We start from the raw sequence: 21,887 nt of genomic DNA on the forward strand, positions 1-21,887 counted from the left end.
ACACGAAATGCCAATCTCCGACTAAACGGTTTTCATACAAAATTATTGAAAATACGTTAAAAATGCGGTGATATGTGTATGTGGGGAACAAGTATTTATTCAAAATTTTGTACTTTAGTTAAAGAGAAAAAAAACTCTTTTCTCCTGCTATAAATTTAGTCCATTTATTTATATCTATATATGTATAAAATGCTGTTACATTTGGTTTATGTTTACAATAACATACTTCCATAAACTAGTCCTAAAAAAGTATTCCAAGTTGGAGATCCAACTGGAGGCGCTGAATTAAAGGATTAGTTCACTTTCAAATAAAATCTTCCTGATAATTTACATGGGGGTGCCATGTCATCCAAGATGTTCATGTCTTTCTTTCTTCAGTCGAAAAGAAATTAAGGTTTTTAATGAAAACATTCCAGGATTATTCTCCTTATAATGGACTTCAATGGCCTCCAAACGGTTGAAGGTCAAAATTACAGTTTCAGTGCAACTTCAAAGGGCTTTAAACGATACCAGACGAGGAATAAGGGTCTTATCTAGCGAAACGATCTGTCATTTTCGAAAAAAATTTAAATGTATATGCTTTATATAAACAAACGATTGCTTCCAAGTGCTTCTCCCAAAACCGCATTTTCGTATATTCTTCAAAAAGCTTACGCTGTATGTCCTACGCCTTCCCTATTCTACTTACGGAAAAAATGTAACTGGTGCTGCGTTCCTTCCGTAAGTTGAATAGGGAAGGCGTAGGACATAAAGCATAAGCTTTTTGAAGAATACGGAAAGCTGAAGCACGTGCAAGGCGATCATTTGTGTTTATAAAGCATATACAGTTGTATTTTTTTTTTGAAAATGGACGATCGTTTTGCTAGATAAGACCCTTATTCCTCATCTGGTATCGTTTAAAGCCCTTTGAAGCTGCAGTGAAACTGTAATTTTGACCTTCAACTGTTTGGAGGCCATTGAAGTCCACTATAAGGAGAAAAATCCTGGAATGTTTTCATCAAAAACCTTCATTTCTTTTCGACTGAAGAAATAAGGGCATGAACATCTTGGATGACATGGGGGTGAGTAAATTATCAGGAAAATTTTATTTGAAAGTGAACTAATCCTTTAAACTTGTTAGATACACAGCATTTCGACTGCTGAAGTAGACACCAGTCCTCTAGGCGGCGCTGCGCTAGTTTTCTCATATGAAATACTGCAGTGAAGATCGTGCTTGTTGGATACATGATGGCGCAAAACTCAAGTGAGTGTAGCAACATTGATTCAGTCTTCAGTGATCTGTGTGTTACATAATCAGGTCCTTGAGCACATAAACTCTTAATATGATTTATAATGTTTGTCTCATTTTAAGTTCAACTAGTCTCAGTCTCTGTAGATGAAACACGTGACGAGATGGACGCTTGACATGAGCTGTTGTAATGAACGCAACACTGACGCACTACCGTTTTATGTTTATATTGGTCTATCTACGTACACTTCATATATACGCAATTACTTTCGATTTGAAATGATTGAAATCATGATTTATGTTTCTTCCCTGTGGTCCATTACTAGCTATGTATAAAAGGTGAATGCACATTTCATAACACAAATAGTAATGCACTGCGCGCTTATTCACAGGATTGTTTGAGGCGAGCAGTAAATATGCTGATCCAGAGGTCGAGCAGGACAGCATAGCATCATCTTTAGATGGTTCCCAGACTTCTTCATCATCCTCACTGAAGAGACACAGGGACCGCGATGAGGGGGATGAAGATGACTCTCCCAGGAAGAAGCTGGTAAGCTCGCGCCATCATGATTTACGTGTAATGTACGTTTACTTTTTATAAACACAAAGACTGGGGCTAGTTGTTTACTTCTGGGAATTTTTCTCAGGATATTTTCTGTTTATTGATATTGAGTTGCAGAGCTCAGCTAGGATAGTCACTTTATTTTTTGACACGAATGAAAACGAGGCAGGGTTGTTTACTGTTGTTTAACAACTTAAAAGTCGTTCAGTTGTTTCCTAAAATAACCATAAAAATCCACAAAACAGGTGTAAGTTCTGAAATTTAAGAGACTTATTTCAAAAACATTAAAAAATTGTAATGTTTGCAAACTTTTGACAGGTACTGTAAGTCAATCCATCACAGCCTCATTTTAATCTGCATTAAAAAATCAATATGGTGATCTCTCTGACTAAGATCTATTGTTATTATTATTTTCCATTTTATGCATTAAATGTATAAAATGTTAAATGGACCCTTTCCAGATGTCTGGGTCCTCAGAAGCGGAAGTCGTCATAGTTGTGTAAAGTTCTATAGTAGTGAACGGAAACTACAACAAATATAATTTTTGCATTCCCGTTTGCTACAATAGCAAAAGAACAAACAACCACAATAGTGCATCTATGATTTTACAAAAGAGGAAAAAAATATCAAGGGATTGGTTATGTTGGTAAGAAGAGAGAAAATGTCAAATTTGCCATCACTTCCTCAGCGGTTTTATTAGAAACACTCAAACAGCAGCGCTAACAAGTTTTCTTTATTTAAAGGTGCAATATGTAAGAATTTTGAGGTAAAATATCCCAAATGTTTCTAACTATTTGTAAATCATGAGAAAATTGCAATTTTAACCAAGGATCCGGGACGGGTGAGGAGTCACCTGTCAATTGCGTTATACCCACGTTACCCCTCGGTTTCCGGTTTTATTTTGTAGAAACCATGGAAACGCCAAAGACGCTTTAATATTTACATGTTTTAATAAACAAGGGAACAACTGTTTTGAAATATTTATGGACAAAAAAGTAATGATTGTTAAATAGCTCAACACGTTTAGTCTTATTGTGTAGGCTAAATCTAGTTTTCTTGATTTTTTTTTTTTTTTTTTTTTTTTGTAAGTACCATGCTTTACCATGCCTCTGAGAAAAAAAACTATCTTGTGAAGTAGCTAACATAGCATAATCAGATGCAGCTTTAATTTTAGTAACAGTAATACAGCATTTTCTCCATCATACAATACGTTTTAAAATTAATTGCATGTCATTTATCAACACAAGCCATCCAGCATTTAATATGATTTCTAAAATCGATCTATCTTACTGCAGTGTGCAACAAGTGTCTCACAGCAGCCACCAAGCAAACGCACAGAGTAACACTATATAATAGGGCTGGGCGATATATCGCATGCGATTGTCACACGCATTTCGTCAGTAAAGCCGGTTCCCTGATTACCGCAACATCGCCATCACCTGCTTTCAAATGGAGCGCCATTTAATAGACAGAACCGTAGTTCACTGACAAGCTATGCAATATCGCGTTCATATCGCAGATGAATCGCCTTCGATAATGAACGCGATATTGTGTGGCTTGTCAGTGCTCTACGGTTCTGTCTATTAATATTATTTTATTATTTAATTAATTATATGCTCCATTTGAAAGCAGGTGATGGCGATTTCGCAGTAATCAGGGAACCGGCTTTACTGACGAAATGCGCGTGACAATCGCATGCAATATAGCGGTCAGCCCTACTATATAACATCATTTTCAACAGACTCAAATGTATCTAATATGATAAACAGAGCTGCATTACCTCATACTCATGACCGGAAAAGCGGAAGCAGCGCCGGCGACTGTGGCATAATAAAAGTTCCGCTGCTTGTGAGGCGTGTGTTGCGCAATCGCTCCAGCGGCCTCGTTCAGCTCCCACAACACACGGTCCTGCTCTGCTTCATACTACAGTAACGTTAATAATCGCATCCATGAACATGATTTCTTCCAGAGTCCTATCCCGATTATTTCCACCGGCTGTGATGTGAAGACCACATGTCCCAAGATTCCGCGCTGAAACTTTGCATCATCAAGCTACGCCTTTGTTTTGAATAGGCCTCTAGCAGACAGAAAATATTACATATTGCACCTTTAATGCCAAGGCAATATAACAAAGTATAGTGTTATAAATATCAGCAATAGAAAATGAAACTTGCAAAATATCAAACCATTGTTTGATGAACAATTTATTTATTTATTTATTTATTTATTTGATAGGGACAATGCTCCTCAATCAAGTGTCAGACACTGTAAATAACCCAAAGTTCGCCCAACAGGCTCATTTTCATCTGTTGCCAGATTTTAAAATGGCAATCTAACATAAAAATAGGTAAATTATCAAAAATAAAAATCATATCCACAAATAATAAAACAACATAATGTCAATATAATAAAACCTAGTATTCAAATGAGGAAAAGGAAACAATCATTTTTGCAACTGGTATTTCAACTCCAAATCTAGTTACTGAGAAATAGTGCTGCTTGTAATTGCGTTTCAGTGTGTTAACTGATCTCCCCTGCTCAGTTCAATACATGCTTTGTTTTGCAGGTCACAGAGGAATCATTACACAGTCAAAAAGTGGCTACACATTACAACAAACTTCAGGAGTGTGGCCTGGCAGAGCGTAATAAAAGCAGGATAGTCCACATGCGCAACTTCAACAACTGGATGAAGAGCGTGCTTATTTGTGAGAAGCAGCACAGAATTACTTTTATCTCTCAAAAAAGCATTTCATGAGACTGTATTGGTGCCATGTAGTGGCAAGTTTTTTTGTGTTTGGGTTAGTCAGGGATGAGATTTTTTTTTAACTATTTGAGGTCTGTGTGTTGGTCTCCTCAGCGGAGATTTTGGATAAGGTGAAGCAAAGACGGAGAGAGGTAACCGTGTTGGATCTGGGCTGTGGCAAAGGTGGGGACCTTCTCAAATGGAAAAAAGGACATATTGATAAACTGGTCTGTGCAGGTAACTACACAATCCTCTTCATACTTTTCCAGTGTCTGTAAAGTTTAATGTCATGTTTACACCATTATTAAGATTTCTCAGTGAGCCATAAAAAAAAACAACAACTAGGACTTCTTTTGTTTTGCTTTTCAAAATGGTAAAGCCATCCCTAACCAATGATGTTTAAAGCTCTTTGAGCACAATTATTGCATGCTAGTTGAGTGTGCTTTGCTTTGCCGTTTTCCAGGACACATCAAGACTAGTGATTTTCTGATAGTAAATAACACGTTACATAGGGCTGCACGATTAATCGCATGCTTTTGTCATGCGTGTCTCGTCAGTAAAGCTGGTTCTGTGATTAGCGGTAAATGTCCATCACCTGCTTTCAAATGGAGTGGCACTTAATATACAGAGCCGTAGTTCGCGGACAAGCTACGCAATATCGCGTTCGTAATCGAAAGCGATTCATCTACGATTATGAACACGATATTGCGTAGCTTGTCCGCGAACTACTGCTCTGTATATTAAGTGCCGCTCCATTTGAAAGCAGGTGATGGACATTTATCGCTAATCACAGAACCGGCTTTACTGATGAGACACGCATGACAATCTCGTGCAATTAATCGTGCAGCCCTAACGTTACAATAAAACGTTTATTTTGCATAATATTTACTGAATCAGAAATAATTTGATTTTTAAAAAAAATACATTTAAAAATTTTTTAATTTGATAAACTAAAATAAACAGATTTATACTTTAGATAGCAACTTCCTAATTATGTAATAGTGTTTTTCACAAATAAAGAGTTTTGCTTTCAAATTTGTGAGCACGTGTAGTCTGTATAGGCTTATAATGCCTATAATTTCCGGTCATCAGTGAGCCAAAAATATTGAAATCGATTTTGAATGCTCACTCTCTTTTTACTTTTGGTTTCAAATTCGCGATTACGCGCACTACGTATAAAGGGAGCGGTGGTACTGACCGCACATTTTATTTTATCTGCACATTTATATTATCACAAGATATTTGTCAATGGTGCAGATATTACGTCAGAACCCGAAAGATTTAAAGGTGCCCTAGATTCAAAAATTGAATTTACCTCTGCATAGTTAAATAACAAGAGTTCAGTACATGGAAAAGACATACAGTGAGTCTCAAACTCCATTGTTTCCTCCTTCTTATATAAATCCCATTTGTTTAAAAGACTTCCTAAGAACAGGCGAATCTCAACATAACACCGACTGTTACGTAACAGTCGGGATCATTAATATGTACGCCCCCAATATTTGCATATGCCAGCCCATGATCGAGGCATTACACAAGGGCAGGCAGTATTAACGTCTGGATGTGCAGAGCTGAATCATCAGACTAGGTAAGCAAGCAAGGACAATAGCAAAAAATGGCAGATGGAGCAATAATAACTGACATAATCCATGATAGCATGATATTTTTAGTGATATTTGTAAATTGTCTCTAAATGTTTCGTTAGCATGTTGCTAATGTACTGTTAAATGTGGTTAAAGTTACCATCGTTTCTTACTGTATTCACGGAGACAAGAGCTCAGCTGTCGCTATTTTCATTTTTAAACACTTGCAGTCTGTATAATGCATAAACACAACTTCATTCTTTATAAATCTCTCCAACAGTGTAGCATTAGCCGTTAGCCACGGAGCACAGCCTCAAACTCATTCAGAATCAATGTAAACATCAAAATATACACTGTACTTACGAGATTAGACATGCTGCATGACGAACACTTTGTAAAGATCCATTTTGAGGGTTATATTAGCTGTTTGAACTTTTTTTATGTTGTTCAAGGCAAGCGTGAGCTTTTGGAGTAGAGCACGAGAATTAAAGGGGCCACGTACCCTGAATCGGCTCATTTCTAATTATGCCCCAAAATAGGCAGTTAAAAAAATGAATTAAAAAAAATCTATGGGGTATTTTGAGCTGAAACTTCACAGACACATTCAGGGGACACCTTAGACTTATATTACATCTTTTAAAAAAAAGTTCTAGGGCACCTTTAAGGGTGTGTTCACACTTGTAGTTCGGTTCGTTTGGTCCAGACCAAAAAAAATAAAAAATGTAGTCCTGCTCCAATTAGCATTCAGATCGGCATTTTTATCACCGAACCAAAAGATACCAAACCTAAAGGCACAGGGACATGTTCACAATCTGATTGGTCGGTGTTTATAACATATTGCCTATTTTGAGACGAAACTTACCGAACATCGCAAACAATGCTGTGTGCTGCGCTAAATGCACTCGTTGTATGCGTGTAGTCTATATATGGTGGTATGTAGGCTACATTCATACCAGCTGAGAATTCATGAAGAGCTTATAAAATGTGTAAAGGCGTCAAAACAGCGGCAGGAATCCCTCCGTCACTCACGCAATTGATCTGCTGCGAGGAAACGCGGTTCTGACGCCTGTACCGAGCTGTGATGTGCAACATCATGACTATTGACGAGAAAAAAATGATATGCGTCCTTTTTAGGGTCTCCTCCTCCTGTTTTTGGTTTGTCTACATGTCTTTGGTCCATGTTGCGTTCATCATTTGATCGGCACCAGAGTTCGTTTAGAAGCGGCCCGCTTGTTTGGTGCACACCGGGGTTCGGATGGCATTCACGCATATTCAAATGAACCACACTATCAGAGCAATCGCACCAGGGTTCATCTTAGTTGAACCAAACATGACAAGTGTGAAAGCACCTTAATTCACCGCTAGTTTTTTTTTTTTTTTTTTTTTTTAGATTTTCCTATGGGGTTTTATTAATGGTGTTTTTAGATTTATGTGTAAAATAAAACCTGTGGTAAACATAACTTGTCTATACTTTGATGTTTTGTTTTACAATGTAAATTATAGCAAGAACTCATATTTTGAAGCAGTTATGTTCCTTTTTGAAAATGTACCATTTTTAAAAAGTAACTAGATAAGACAGCTTGGGGTCTTGGAATCATATTTTTTAATTTTACATGCCATCTGTCCAGGGTGCTTTCCCCTTCCTCTGGCCAAAGAAACTGGGATAGGATCCAGCCCTGTGACCCAATAATCGTTGTCGATAATTAAAAAATGCCAATATATTGATCAACCACTAATCAAAGCATTCATACTTTTTTTTTTTTTGCGATATCCTCTTGTGATCCTGCTGTTAAAAGGTGTAAACGGGACCCAAGATGTTCGTAAATGTGTAAACTGCATACTTTAAAAAAATGTCTTTATATTGGAAATCACACATACTTCTGTATTTGTGTTTGCACATCACAGATATCGCTGCTGTGTCCATTGAGCAGTGTCAGCAGCGCTATAATGACCTCAGACGGAGGGGTCACCCAAACGACCGCACATACTCTGCCGAGTTCATCACCGCAGACTGCAGCAGGGTACGAACCAGTGTTTTATTAGCAGTGCAGAAAGTTACACATTACACCATATTTCATTTGTTAGAGGGACTCTGTTCATTGTCAGAAAGGAGAAACATGAAAGTCACTGAGCATCATTCAGTACATGACAGTACAGGGTCACATACTCTCTGTCTTTCTCAGGAGCTGCTGTCTAAGAAGTTGCGAGACCCTGAGCTGCAGTTTGATGTGTGCAGCTGTCAGTTTGTGTATCATTATTCCTTTGAGAGTGAGCAGCAGGCTGACACCATGCTGAGAAACGCCTGTGAGAGACTCCGGCCGGGAGGATTCTTCATCGGAACAACTCCGGATGCATACGAGCTGGTGTAAGCTCTCACACACACTAACTATGATATTTATATTTATTACTGTTTAAATGTGACAGTTTGTTGTAGGGCTGGGATAATTGTAATGTGTATATTAAGTAGGGGTGTAACAACATACTCGTCAAGATTCGAAATCGCAATACTAAACTCATGATACAATACTATCGTTATATAATGTTTATGTGGCGCAGACATTATATCAATAGGTGCTATAGTGAGGGTCGAAACGTGTGGCTCACTCTGGATGGGATCTGCTCATAGGGCAGATCATTCAGGTCTTATTCCTACTGTGACGTCACAGTAGGGGGAAATTTGGAACAGCGTATTTTCAGAGACTGCTTCCGATTTATGGGGATTACATAAAAGAGTGGGTGGATTTTTACCATTATAGGCTGGTTGTTTACACAGACTGTGGACACACATCTATGTTCAAACACCATGTAAAAGTGAATTTTGCATAATGGGTGCCCTTTAGTATATTTTAAGTTGTCAGTTATTCCTGCGGTGACACAGCTGAATTTTCAGCAATAATTACTTCAGTCTTCAGTGTCACATGAACCTTCAGAAATCATTCTAATATGCTGATTTGCTGCTCAAGAAACATTTCTTATTATTAGCAATGTTGAAAATAGCTATATCTGTTTAATGTTTTTGTAGAAACCATCAGACGTTTTTTCAGAATTTTTTGACGAATAGAAAGTTTAAACAGCATTTATTTGAAAGAGAAATCTTAATGTCTTTACTGCATCAATTTCATGTGTCCTTGCTGAATTAAAAAGTATTAAATGGTTAGTTCACCCAGAAATTTAATTTCTGTCATTAAGTACTCACCCTCATGTCATCCCAAACAAATTCGTCTGTCCCCTGTCATACTGCTATGTTATTTTCGTTGCAGAGCAACAGTGTTTACAACCAAATGCGGGCACAGTATTGGCCGGGTCCTGCGTCAGCATCATGCGCATGCGTTGTGCTTCTCACGTGACGTAAACACGGAAGCTCTGCAACGAAAATAACGTAGCAGTATGACCGGGGACAGACGAATTTGTTGAATAAAGTCATTATTTTTGTTTTTGCGCACAAAAAGTATTCTTGTCACTTCATAACATTAAGGTTTAACCACTGAAGTCATTTTGACTATTTTAACAATGTCTTTCTGGACCTCAAAAGGTACCATGACATTGCTGCCTATGTGTGGTTCAGATACCCTCGGGTTTCATCAAAAATATCTTAATATAAATATCTTGTGTTCTGAAGACAAATGTCTTATGGGTTTGGGACAACATGAGGGTGAGTACTTAAAGGGTTAGTTCACCCAAAAATGAAAATTCTGTCATTTATTACTTACCCTCATGCTGTTCCACACCTGTAAGACCTTCGTTAATCTTCAGAACACAAATTAAGATATTTTAGTTGAAATCCGATGGCTCCGTGAGGCCTCCATAGGGAGCAATGGACACTTCCTCTCTCAAGATCCATAAAGGTACTAAAAACATATTTAAATCGGTTCATGTGAGTACAGTGGTTCAATATTGATATTATAAAGCGACGAGAATATTTTTGGAGCGCCAAAAAACAAAATAACGACTTGAAAGACTTCATGAAGCATCGGAGCATAAATGAATCAGTGTGTCGAATCATGATTCAGATCGCGTGTCAAACTGCCAACGGCTGAAATCACGTGACTTTGGCGCTCCGAACAGCAGATTCGACACACTGATTCATCTGTGCTCCAATGCTTCCTGAAGCAGTGTTTTGAAATCGGCCATCACTAAATAAGTCGTTATTTAGTTTTTTTGGAGCTCCAAAAATATTCTCGTCGCTTTATAATATTAATATTGAACCACTGTACTGACAATCAAGTCAAGTATTATTGACCTACATGTATTCTTTATTGAAATGTTTTAAAGCTTCCAGGACTTTATTTTTAGCCTTTTGATGCAAATAAATCGTTGAAATGGACTGTTTGAACTTCATGGAAATCAATTGAACTTTCTAACACAATCAGGATTTTTGCTTCTGAAGTTTAAATCAGAGATGTGTGTAAAATATCTTTGTCATTATGGTCAAATTAAAAACACAAATCATTGCAATATTCACAATTGTTAATTAACAATTCATAATGCCAACCACATAACTGATATTGCAATTATACAATAATTTAGCCACATATACATGTGTTAGCTTTGTTCTAAATCAGAAACGCTTCAAAACAGTAATTCATGTTAACCAAAACATTCAAACGGATTGTTTTTTAATAGGAAGCGCTTGGAGGCGTCAGACTCCAACAGCTTTGGAAATGAAGTGTTTAGTGTGACCTTCCAGAAGAAAGGAGACTACCCTCTGTTCGGCTGTCAGTATGATTTCAGCCTGGAGGGTGTTGTTAATGTCCCAGAGTTTCTGGTGTATTTCCCCCTGTTTGAGGAGTAAGTGTCTCATCTGTCTCAAAACATATCGCTTCATCATGATTGTTACTTTCCTGATGTGCCAGCAGAGGGCGCAACAGCTTTATAAATATGTGCTGTAGTGTCATAGATAATCTTGGTTTCAATGTTTATTTCTGCTTCTAGAAAATTCATATACAAACATATTATTCAACTGTAATTTCTGTGTTATGGATGAAACATCAATGATTATTGTCTTTTTAATAATAATTTTCAATTTATTTTTTATTTTTTTCTGTCCAGAATGGCAAAAAAGTACAACATGCGCCTGGTTTACAAAAAAACCTTCAAAGAATTCTTTGAGGAGAAAGTTAAAGATGAGAAGAATAAGGTTCTGATGCAGTGGATGCAGGCGCTGGAGGTATGTGTGTAGGACTGTCACTGGCTTTCATATTTGATGAATCTGTTGAGATATATATATATATATATATATATATATATATATATATGTTATAGTAAAAATGCTGCACATTTCATCCACTTTACACAGCATAAGTACTGAACTATTTAAGTACTGTATTGATATTATTTGTTATTTATCAGTGCGTATTATTCCAAAGATAAAGGGTGTTTGTCTTTGTAATTTTTTTTTTAACAAAATGGAGTCACTTGCTCTACCTCTGACATGATTTTCCTTTTTGACTGCTGTTACCTACCCTCCTTTCAACCCCTCCTTTTATTACCTGTCATATTAAAGGTGCAGTATGTAATAATTTTGTCCGCTAGAGGTCGCTAGAAGCCTATTCAAAACAAAGGCGTAGCTTGATGATGCCAAGTTTGAGCGCGGAATTTTGGGACATGTGGTCTCCACCTCAACGGACGGTGCAAAAGAATAGGGATAGGACTCGGGAAGAAATCATGTTCATGGATGCGATTATTAATGTTACTGTAGTATGAAGCAGAGCAGGATCGAGTGTTGTGGGAGCTGAACGAGGCCGCTGGAGCGATTGTGCAACACACGCCTCACGAGCAGCAGAACTTTTATTATGACACAGTCGCCGGCGCTGCTTCCGCTTTTTTGGTCATGAGTATGAAGTAACGCATCTCTGTTTATCATATTAGATACATTTGAGTGTGTTGAAAATGATGTTATATAACGTTACTCTGTGCGTTCACTCGGTGGCTGCTGTGAGACACTTGTTGCACACTGCAGTAAGATAGATTGATTTTAGAATATCATGTTAAATGCTGGATGGCTTGTGTTGATTAATGGAATGCAGTTAATTTTAAAACATATATTGTATGATGGAGAAAATGCTGTATTACTGTTACTAAAAATAAAGCTGCATCTGATTATGCTATGTTAGCTACTTGACAAAATAGTGTTTTTCTCTGAGGCATGGTAAAGCATGGTACTCGCGAAAAATCAAGAAAATTAGATTTATACAATAAGACTAAACGTGTTGAGCTATATAACAACAATTAGTTTTCTGTCTATAAATATATCAAAACAGTTGTCCCCTTGTCTATTAAAACGTGTAATGTATTAAATCTGGTGTTTCCATGGTTTCTACAAAATAAAACCGAGGCAAACCGAGGGTAACGCAGGTATGACGCAATTGACAGGCGACTCCTCACACGTCCCGGATCCTTGGTTAAAATTGCAATTTTCTCATGATTTACAAATAGTTGCAAACATTTGGGATACTGTAAGTACTCAAGTGAACAAAATATATAACATTTTGGATATTTTACTGCAAAAATATGACATATTGCACCTTTAAGATCACTTTCCATGACTCTGAATTTCTGATCAATTTCGGTTTCATGAGAAATACATCACATTATGAAAGTAGAATGTCATTTCTTGTTGACATTAAAAATAAGCTGCTCCTATGGTTTTGATGACAGGATATTTTCCCAAAAATGTAAAATCTAAACTGTCATCATTGCCAAAGTTCTCAAATTGTTCTCTCTCTCTCTCTGGACAGGACATTAGGTATATTTATGGTGAAATGTTTATGGTTAAATGCTGCTGTTCTAACTCGTTTAGTTTGGCTTTTAATTTTTTTTTCTTTTATTTAGTTGTATTTAGTATAATTTTATCAATTTTAAATTTATAAACTTTTTTTGGTTTTGATGACATGGGACATACTTTTTTTATGACTCTGAAGTGACATCACTGTTGGAGTAATCAATTCATTTCATTTGTTTGATTGATTAGTTGCATATGTGTCCATGCATGTTTCTGTGTTATGAATGGTGTCCTCAGTCAGTTTGACTGCACCCACACAAGCACAAATCCTCAAATCAGCTGTCATAACTGCACATTAGCACAAATTGAGCATATTTAACACACTTCAAACCTCTTTTCCCTGTAAAAAATCCCTCTCACATTCAGCTGTAATCCCATTAGCATGCCAGTGGTAATGTGAAGATATCTGCTCCAGGGGTCCATTATTTGCACCTCGCTTAATGCATCCGAGATGATTTGACAGATTCATCCAAAAGTGATAATTGATCTCTGGCTAATTTGATTCTTCAAACAAATTTGCGGATTTGATTAAAATATCTGGATTAATGCTGCCTTCCCGTGCTATCAGACATTTGATAATTCCCACTTCTGAAGGTGTGATTACGAGCTCATAGCATTCAAGTTTCGAAATGGGAGGGCATTCATCATGTGCAATTTTCACCCAGTTATCTCATATTTACGATAATTTCAAGACCATGTGAAGGCAGCATAAGTTGTCTGATATTACTGTGTTCTTGTGTTCATTGGAAAGGACAGATACAGTATATATCGAAACTCGAAACCATAATCAGCAATGCAGTAATTGGTTTGCATCAAGACATCAACGTAATGACATCATATAATTAAAAAAGGAAATGGTAAAGCAGGCAAAATTACATAAATGTTCTAATAGATAACTGAAATGTGTACATGTGTTACACGATTCCCAATTATTTAGTTTTTTCACCATTTCTAGTATTTGTACAGTATATAGGCTTTAAACTTTTATCAGTGTCAAGAGTAGCCTATTGTAATTAGCAATTCATTTAATTTTACTTGTAATGCAGATAAAGATTCTTAAAAGGTTAGTTCACCCAAAAATGAAATTTCCGTCACCCAAGTACTCAACCTCATGTCAGTCCAAACCCGCTAGACCTTTGTTCATCTTCGGAACACGCATTAAAGGATTAGTCCACTTTTAAATACACTTTTCCTGATAATTTACTCACCCCATGTCATCCAAGATGTTCATGTCTTTCTTTCGTCAGTCGAAAAGAAATGAAGGTTTTTGAGGAAAACATTCCAGGATTTTTCTCCTTACAGTGGATTTCAATGGCTACCAACTGATTGAAGGTCAAAATTACAGTTTCAGTGCAGCTTCAAGGGCTTTAAACGATACCAGATGAGTAATAAGGGTCTTATCTAGCGAATCGATCGGTCATTTTCTAAAACAAATACAACCGTTTATGCTTTATAAACAAAATATCGCCTTGAACGTACTTTCCGCTTCCGCATTCTTCACAACGCTTACGCTGAATGTTCTACGCCTTCCCTATTCTACTTACGGAAAGAACGCGGCGCCAGTTTCGTTTTTTTTTTTTTCGTAACTTTTGTGGATTAATACACTTTCAAATTAAAATTTCCTGATAATTTACTCACCCCCATGTCATCCAAGATGACCATGTTCTCCTTTCTTCACTCGAAAAGAAGAACACCTTCCCTATACAACTTACGGAATGAACGCGGCGCCAGTTCCATATTTTCCGTAAGTTAAATAGGGAAGGTGTAGGACATACAGCGTAAGCTTTTTGAAGAATACGGAAGGCGGTCTGGCGCAAACACTTGCAAGGCGATCGTTTGTGCTTATAAAGCATATACGTTTGTTTTTGTTGTTTTTTTTAAGAAAATGACCGATCATTTCGCTAGATAAGACCCTTATTCCTGGTATCATTTAAAGCCCTTTGAAGCTGCACTGAAACTGTAATTTTGACCTTCAACCGTTTGGGGTCAATTAAAGTCCACTATAAGGAGAATAATCCTGGAATGTTTTCATCAAAAACCTTAATTTCTTTTCGGACATGAGAAGGACTTGAACATCTTGGATGATATGGGGGTGCGTAAATTTTCAGGAAATTTTCATTTGAAAGTGAACTAATCCTTTAAGGTTGAACCACTGCAGTCACATAGACTATTTTAACGATGTCTTTACTACTTCTCTGGACCTTGAATGTGGTAATTTTGTTGCTTTCTATGGAAAAAACCCTCGGATTTCATGAAATATGTCTTAATTTGTGTTCTGAAGATGAACAAAGGTCTTGCGGGTTTGGAACGACATGAGGATGAGTAATTAATGACAGAAATTTCATTTTTGGGTGAACTAACCCTTTAAAGGTCAATAACATATTTCTAATGGCACAGCAGACAGCATTCAAGTTGTATAGTTTTTTTTGTAACTTATCTGCATCTGCTCTGCAACTCCTGCACTGCACATATAATGGCTGTCACCATTCAAATTAATTCAGTTTTTACTAACTGTATGTGTGTGTAAGGCTCCAATAAAACTGAGATAATTATCCCCTCACAAATAAATCTCTTAATGAGCAAAACTGGCTCTGTATATTGTTATAGACTACACAACATTATAATTATTTTAAAATTGCTATGACAGCAACTCCAGGATGAGCTTCAAAAAACCTAACAAGCCCAGATCATGTCAAATCGTTGATGACTGAGTAATCCACGCACAAAGAATAGGCCCTTGAACTGGCATAGAAAAAGATTTTTTTTTTTTTTTTTGTGACAATGGATGAAACTGGTTTGATTTTTACTCTAGGCTTTCCACTGATCTAGATGTCTCCCCCCTCCCCTTTTTTTCATCACCTCTACTACTTCTATAAAAATTTCAGCATTTAACTTGTCATACACTTTTTGTCATTGCCAAGTATGAGGTATCAAATCGTTTGGCTTGAATACTGCTATGACTGTTCTAAACGTTCAGACCTACAATGTTTGCTTGCCGGACAATAAATTGGACAAGAAATCTTATAGACTTAAAGGGCATATTGCAGGTTAGAGCTTCAGTGATTCAATGTATAGAAAAATAATGTATGAAATAAATACGCTACATAGGCTTCTGGAGTCGTTTTTTGTGAGAGAATTTTACTTCCGCATCTGAAAAATGCCAAATCGGAAGTGACGTAACTCAAGGGAGTGCGATCAATATAAACAATAGGAAAACAATGGATCGCAATGACAGTTTGGACGCTGAGGAAACTAAATGTTTATTCATAAACGTATAACTAACCACAGCCATACAATTAGCCTGCCATGTGGTCAAGAGAGCAGGGACAGGCCAGGATTAGACAGAATAACGGTCAAAAGAGACACATTTATTGAGCTGTTGTGTGAGAACCAGTGGAAAACAGGGCAGCGACCGATGTTAGATTAGCTAACAATATGTGCTCAGATCCCAATATTGTACAGATTATTATCATGAATCAGGCAATAGCAAAGCTATTGGTCATCTAGGACTAACGTTATTGATTACTAATAACAGAATCTAATAAACCTTGATCAGGCGTATGTCATACGCGTTAATATCCGTCCACATTAAAGTTACGCGATATAGCGGTTTCTCATCACGACTGATTTGGTAGTTAGCAAATGAAATAATAATAATAATAAAAAAAAATAATAAAAGAAGACGGTGCACAATTCACGTGTTCATCGAGCTGCATCTCTGACGGATCCGTGATCACGTCTCCCGCCGGCGGCCGAACATAGTAGTGTTACTGTAAGTGTTTCATGCAATGTTATCCTTTATTCATTAATTCTGTGTTATGAGTTTATTCCGTGCCCATTCACTGATAGTGTGAGGATGTATATGACACCATGATTATGTAGTTGTGTGAACTTGAATGTATATATACGTTTACAGTATATACATGGCATGAATGAAATTGGAGTATTTACATTACCAGCACATAATTCAAAACTGTTTTGTGTGAGTGTGAGACTGTATGCATGTGTACATAATTTGTAATCATCAGTGTTGAAATTGATTCAAGTAAAAACAGTGAAGAAGCATCGCGTGTGTAAGTTTATTCATTTAATATAGTCATTTACAGTAGTATTACAATGTTGAACTCCATCATATCGCCAGGATGATAATCCTTCGGTCTATAATGAACGTGTTTCTCTAAGCAGATGCAGAGGTGAAGTCCCGTCTCTTCACCTGCACAAAACACACCGGCACGGAAGATAGCAGCGTCCTTTTTCTTGTTAGTAAACCTCTGGACTCTGTCCTGACAGGCTGGAGTTTGTGCAGCTTCCACAAACACAATAATTTATCATGACGATGATAAATAGAATACAAAAACTACAGAAAACACACTGATTCACGACCGCTGTCACTGAATACCAGCCTACTCTTCACTGAGTCAACACTGAGCTCGGCGATTGACTCCCTTTAGTGACGTAAAATGACGCGACGCTGAAAAAAAAACGGTTATTATAGAGACCGTCACTTTACCTACTAAATTCATGCCCTTATGTCCTGCAAAACATTTTTAAACCCTGCAGTACCTTTTAATATGGTATTTTTGTACAAGGTTATATATTCATCTCGAAAAAAATGTTTAACCTGCAATATGCACTTTAACATTGACAAAGAATTCAGAATCTCATAGAGACTTGGGGTCATTTGACTCAGACTAGCAACAAGCCAATAAGTAGTGATGCAGAAAGCCATGCCCTAGCAACAATTTACAGTGCCCTAGCAACAGTATAGTAAAATGAACTGGCATATCTCTGCACCAGAACATTATATAGGGATAATAGGGGTGGGCTCTTTTGACTTGACAGGCAAGTAGTTTTACATACCGTACATCAACATGAATACACTAAATCTCAGCTCTACTAAATCATAGAGACAGAGTTTGGCTCTTTTGATATGGACAGGCGACTGAAAGTATCACCATGGTAACTGTGTACAGACACAGTAGTAACCATTTACAGTGCCCTAGCAAATGTATAGCAGCATGAAAAGCCATATTTATGTACCTGAAAATCATACAGACTTTAGAGTTGGATCTTTTGCAGTCACGCAGAACAGTAGAAACTGCCTAGTACCAAGTTTTAACTAATGTTATCTCTGTTATCTGTAGATAATGATGTTTATAGAACCATACTGCCTTATCCTTACTTTGGCAAAATCAAACAGTTTTGTGTCTTCTTGTTGTCATAGCAATACCCTCCGGATGAGAGGGGCCGACTGGCATCCGACAGTCCGGAGGAGTATGACCATGCCAAGAGAATAGCTGAAAATCCTGCTGTTAGACATCCACTGGTAAGCCGTAATACTGTTTTTTTTTTTTTTCCCTTCCCCAGCAGAAGGGATTTTTTCTTTGTATTAATTGTGTTCTGATAGTTTGCTCTTTCTCCGCAGGGAACCTTGAGCAAGTCTGAGTGGGAGGCTACAAGTACGTGGTGATGTTCTTCCTATTAAAAACAGTGTGTCATTTTATATAGATAGATGCTTTAACTTTCTGAAACATCTCAGGTGTTGTCTCCAAGGTTTTTCTGATTTCACAAAACATGAAAAAAGATGTAAGAGATTAATATAGAAATCATAATTGAGTTGTTTGATGTTCATGTTCATAAGTGAGTATAACATGCATGGAGGCTCATTTGTATTGAAAGCTCTGCCCGCATACAAGCCAAGAAATTAAAGACCCAAGCTTTGAAAAAGTCTTTTCTTCTTAAGATAATGTAGTTGATATTTCCTCTTACTGAAGTAAAGCTTGTGGGTTGGCCATCAAGAAAAAACTAAGCTTACTTGCATCTTCACTAACAGAAAAGTAGTGCCTTTTTCGAAGCAACACGTATAAGATATACAGGTGCATCTCAATAAATTACAATGTCATGGAAAAGTTCATTTATTTCAGTAATTCAACTCAAATTATGGAACTTGTGTATTAAATAAATTTTATGCACACAGACTGAAGTACTTTAAGTCTTTGGTTCTTTTAATTGTGATGATTTTGGCTCACATTTAACAAAACCCCACCAATTCACTATCTCAAATTAGAATACTTCATAAGATCAATAAAAAAGGGATATTTTAAACAGAAAAGTCAGGCTTCTGAAAAGTATGTTCATTTCCATGCACTCAATACTAGGTAGGACCTCCTTTTGCATGAATTACTTCATCAATGCGGCATAGTGGCATGAAGGCAATCAGCCTGTGGCACTGCTCTGGTGTAATGGAAGCCCAGGTTGCTTTGATAGCGGCCTTCAGGTCATCTGCATTGTTGGGTCTGGTGTCTCTCATCTTCCTCTTGACAATACCTCATAGATTTTCTATGGGGTTCAGGTCAGGCGAGTTTGCTGGACAATCAAGCACAGTAACACCATGGTCATTGAACCAGCTTTTGGTACCTTTGGCAGTGTGGGCAGGTGCCAAATCCTGCTAGAAAATGAAATCAGCATCTCCATAAAGCTTGTCAGCAGAAGAAAGCATGAATTGCTCTAAAATTTCCTGGTAGATGGCTGTGTTGACTGTGGACTTCAGAAAACACAGTGAACCAACACCAGCAGATGACATGGCAGCCCAAATCATCACTGACTGTGGAAACTTCACACTGGACTTCAAGCAACATGGTTTCTGTGCCTCTCCACTCTTCCTCCAGACTCTGGGACCTTGATTTCCAAATGAAATGCAAAATTTACTTTCTTCTGAAAGGAGGACTTTGGACCACTGAGTCCAGTTCTTTTTCTCCTTAGCCCAGGTAAGACGCTTCTGACTTTGTCTTTGGTTCAGAAGTGGCTTGAGAAGTGGCTTGATAAGTGGAATGTGACAGTTGTGGCCCATTTCCTGAAGACGTCTGTGTGTGGTGGCTCTTGATGCACTGACTCCAGTTTCAGTCCACTCCTTTTGAAGCTCTCCCAAGTTCTTAAATCGGCTTCGTCTGACAATCTTCTCAAGCCTGCGGTCATTCCTTTCACTTGTACACCTTTTCCTACCACACCTTTGCCTTCCAGTCAACTTTCCATGAATATGCTTTGGCACAGCACTCTGTAAACAGCCAGCTCTTTCAGCAATGACCCTCTGGCTTACCCTCATTGTAGAGGGTCTTGATGATCGTCTTCTGGACAACTGTCAAATCAGTAGACTTCCCCATAACTGCTGTTGGGATAACTGACCTAAACCCAGTATTTATACCCTGAGAATGGTAATTTAATAGAACTTGAAATTAAATGTTCCAATAATTTGAGATACTGATTTTTTTATTTTTTTTATTTTGATGAGCAGCAAGCTGTAATGAAAACAAAAAATTCTGGAAATAATTTACTTTGTCTAATAAATCTAGAATATATTTAAGTTTTACTTTTTGAATTAAATTACAGAAGAAAAAAAAACTTTTTCATGATATTCTAATTTGAGATGCACCTGTACACTAACATTCAAAAGTTAAGTAATTAATGAAAAGTGACAGTTAATACATTTACATTATTACGAAATATTTCTTTTTCAGTTAAATTGTTTATTTTGAATTTCATCAAAGAATACTGAAGGAAAAAAATGTATCAGGGTTTCAATTTGAAATGAGATTACATTAAATACAGGTGTTCGCAGGGTCCGTTATGTTTTATGATTGGTCCACAATGATGAATCATCAGCATTCACTTTTACATTTATGCATTTTCAAAGAGTATTTTTCTGGTCTTAAGTTATTTCAAAATAAGTGATATTTTAGCATAGTTTAATTTAGTATGTTTTACATGTGATGATTACCATGATGTCTCGTCCTTAACCTTGACCAACAACTCTCTCTCCTCTCTTTCTTTTTTTAGGCATATACCTGGTGTATGTGTTTGAGAAAATGTCATGAGTCTGAGGGATTTACCTTCAAGCTGATGTATCTGGATGAGTGAACCACAGTTGTGGAATCTCATTGTCATTCATTCAGTTTCCAAAAGCCTGCTGAGCGTGTCCATTCTGCAAACCATCAAATATTTTTATACAACTAGAGCTTTTCTTTTGTGAGTGTTTGTGTGTTCATGTGTATTTGTGTAAGGAAGTGTACACAATGCACATGATCAATATTCTGTCTGATACTGTATTTCTGTTTGTCTGTAACCTTTATTCACCCGTTACCCTTTCTCTTCAAGTCAAGCAATTTAAAAACCCTGTAGAGCTTACAGTTATACAGTCCCTTTGGGTTTTACTTTGTGATCCAGCCTTCCCTTCAAGCTTGACTGAACTCTGTATAGGATTGTATTTTTTTTTTTTTTTTTTTACAAAACAAAACAAAGCTCTGTTCAAATGACAAGAATACTGTGTTCAGCTGTTAAGAGTTAATTGATACCATGTTTAATGTGTGACCAGGCTGTTTTCTGAGGGAGGAAGTGTTACCTAATTTTCTTTTTCTTTCTTTCTTTTTTTTCTTATCATTTATTTAGTAATGATGGCATAGTTGGTTTCCGGGAATACCGGGAAAGAAGTTTATTTCTGTCTTTCCTCTTCTGATCTCGGATTGTAGAGCATTGTTGGTCCTCCAGTTAGTCAGGGAATGAAAGCCTGGTATAGGATTATTAAACCTTGAATTACATGACATCAGTTGTATGCCTCTGTCTATTAAGATTTTCAAGGTACAATACACTTGCTCTATATACTCCTACATTACAAAAACTAAGTCTTTGCAGGAAATGACATTATCAATAAGCAATGTTAGTAGAGCTTCAGTTTCAGAGTTTTCTGAAATTTTAAAATATATTACAAAATATTAGATCATTACAATATGAATTCATTATAGAATTATTTATTTCTGTGATAGCAAAGCTGAATTTTCAGCAACATTACTCCAGTCTTCAGTGTCACATGATCCTTCATTCTAATATGCAGATTTGCTGCTCAAGAAACATTTCTTACTATTATCAATGTTGAAAACAGTTGCTTCATATTTTTGTGGAAATTTATACACTACCATTCAAAAATAAAAAATAAATAC

General features: G+C 36.9%; 1 protein-coding gene across 1 annotated transcript; it reads left to right on the top strand.

Moving 5' to 3' along the window:
- Positions 1-1,109: 1,109 nt before the first annotated feature.
- rnmt (RNA (guanine-7-) methyltransferase) lies at positions 1,110-21,491 on the top strand. The gene is made up of 11 exons (XM_048201929.1): positions 1,110-1,243; positions 1,621-1,778; positions 4,357-4,495; positions 4,648-4,770; positions 8,022-8,137; positions 8,300-8,481; positions 10,740-10,904; positions 11,166-11,283; positions 18,122-18,223; positions 18,323-18,356; positions 20,731-21,491. The coding sequence occupies exons 1-11, from the start codon at positions 1,225-1,227 to the stop codon at positions 20,766-20,768; spliced, it is 1,194 nt and encodes a 397-aa protein (XP_048057886.1). The 5' UTR covers positions 1,110-1,224; the 3' UTR covers positions 20,769-21,491.
- The last annotated feature ends 396 nt before the right edge of the window (positions 21,492-21,887 follow it).

This window comes from Megalobrama amblycephala, linkage group LG9, assembly GCF_018812025.1.
Source record: "Megalobrama amblycephala isolate DHTTF-2021 linkage group LG9, ASM1881202v1, whole genome shotgun sequence".
Classification (NCBI taxonomy): Eukaryota; Metazoa; Chordata; class Actinopteri; order Cypriniformes; family Xenocyprididae; genus Megalobrama; species Megalobrama amblycephala.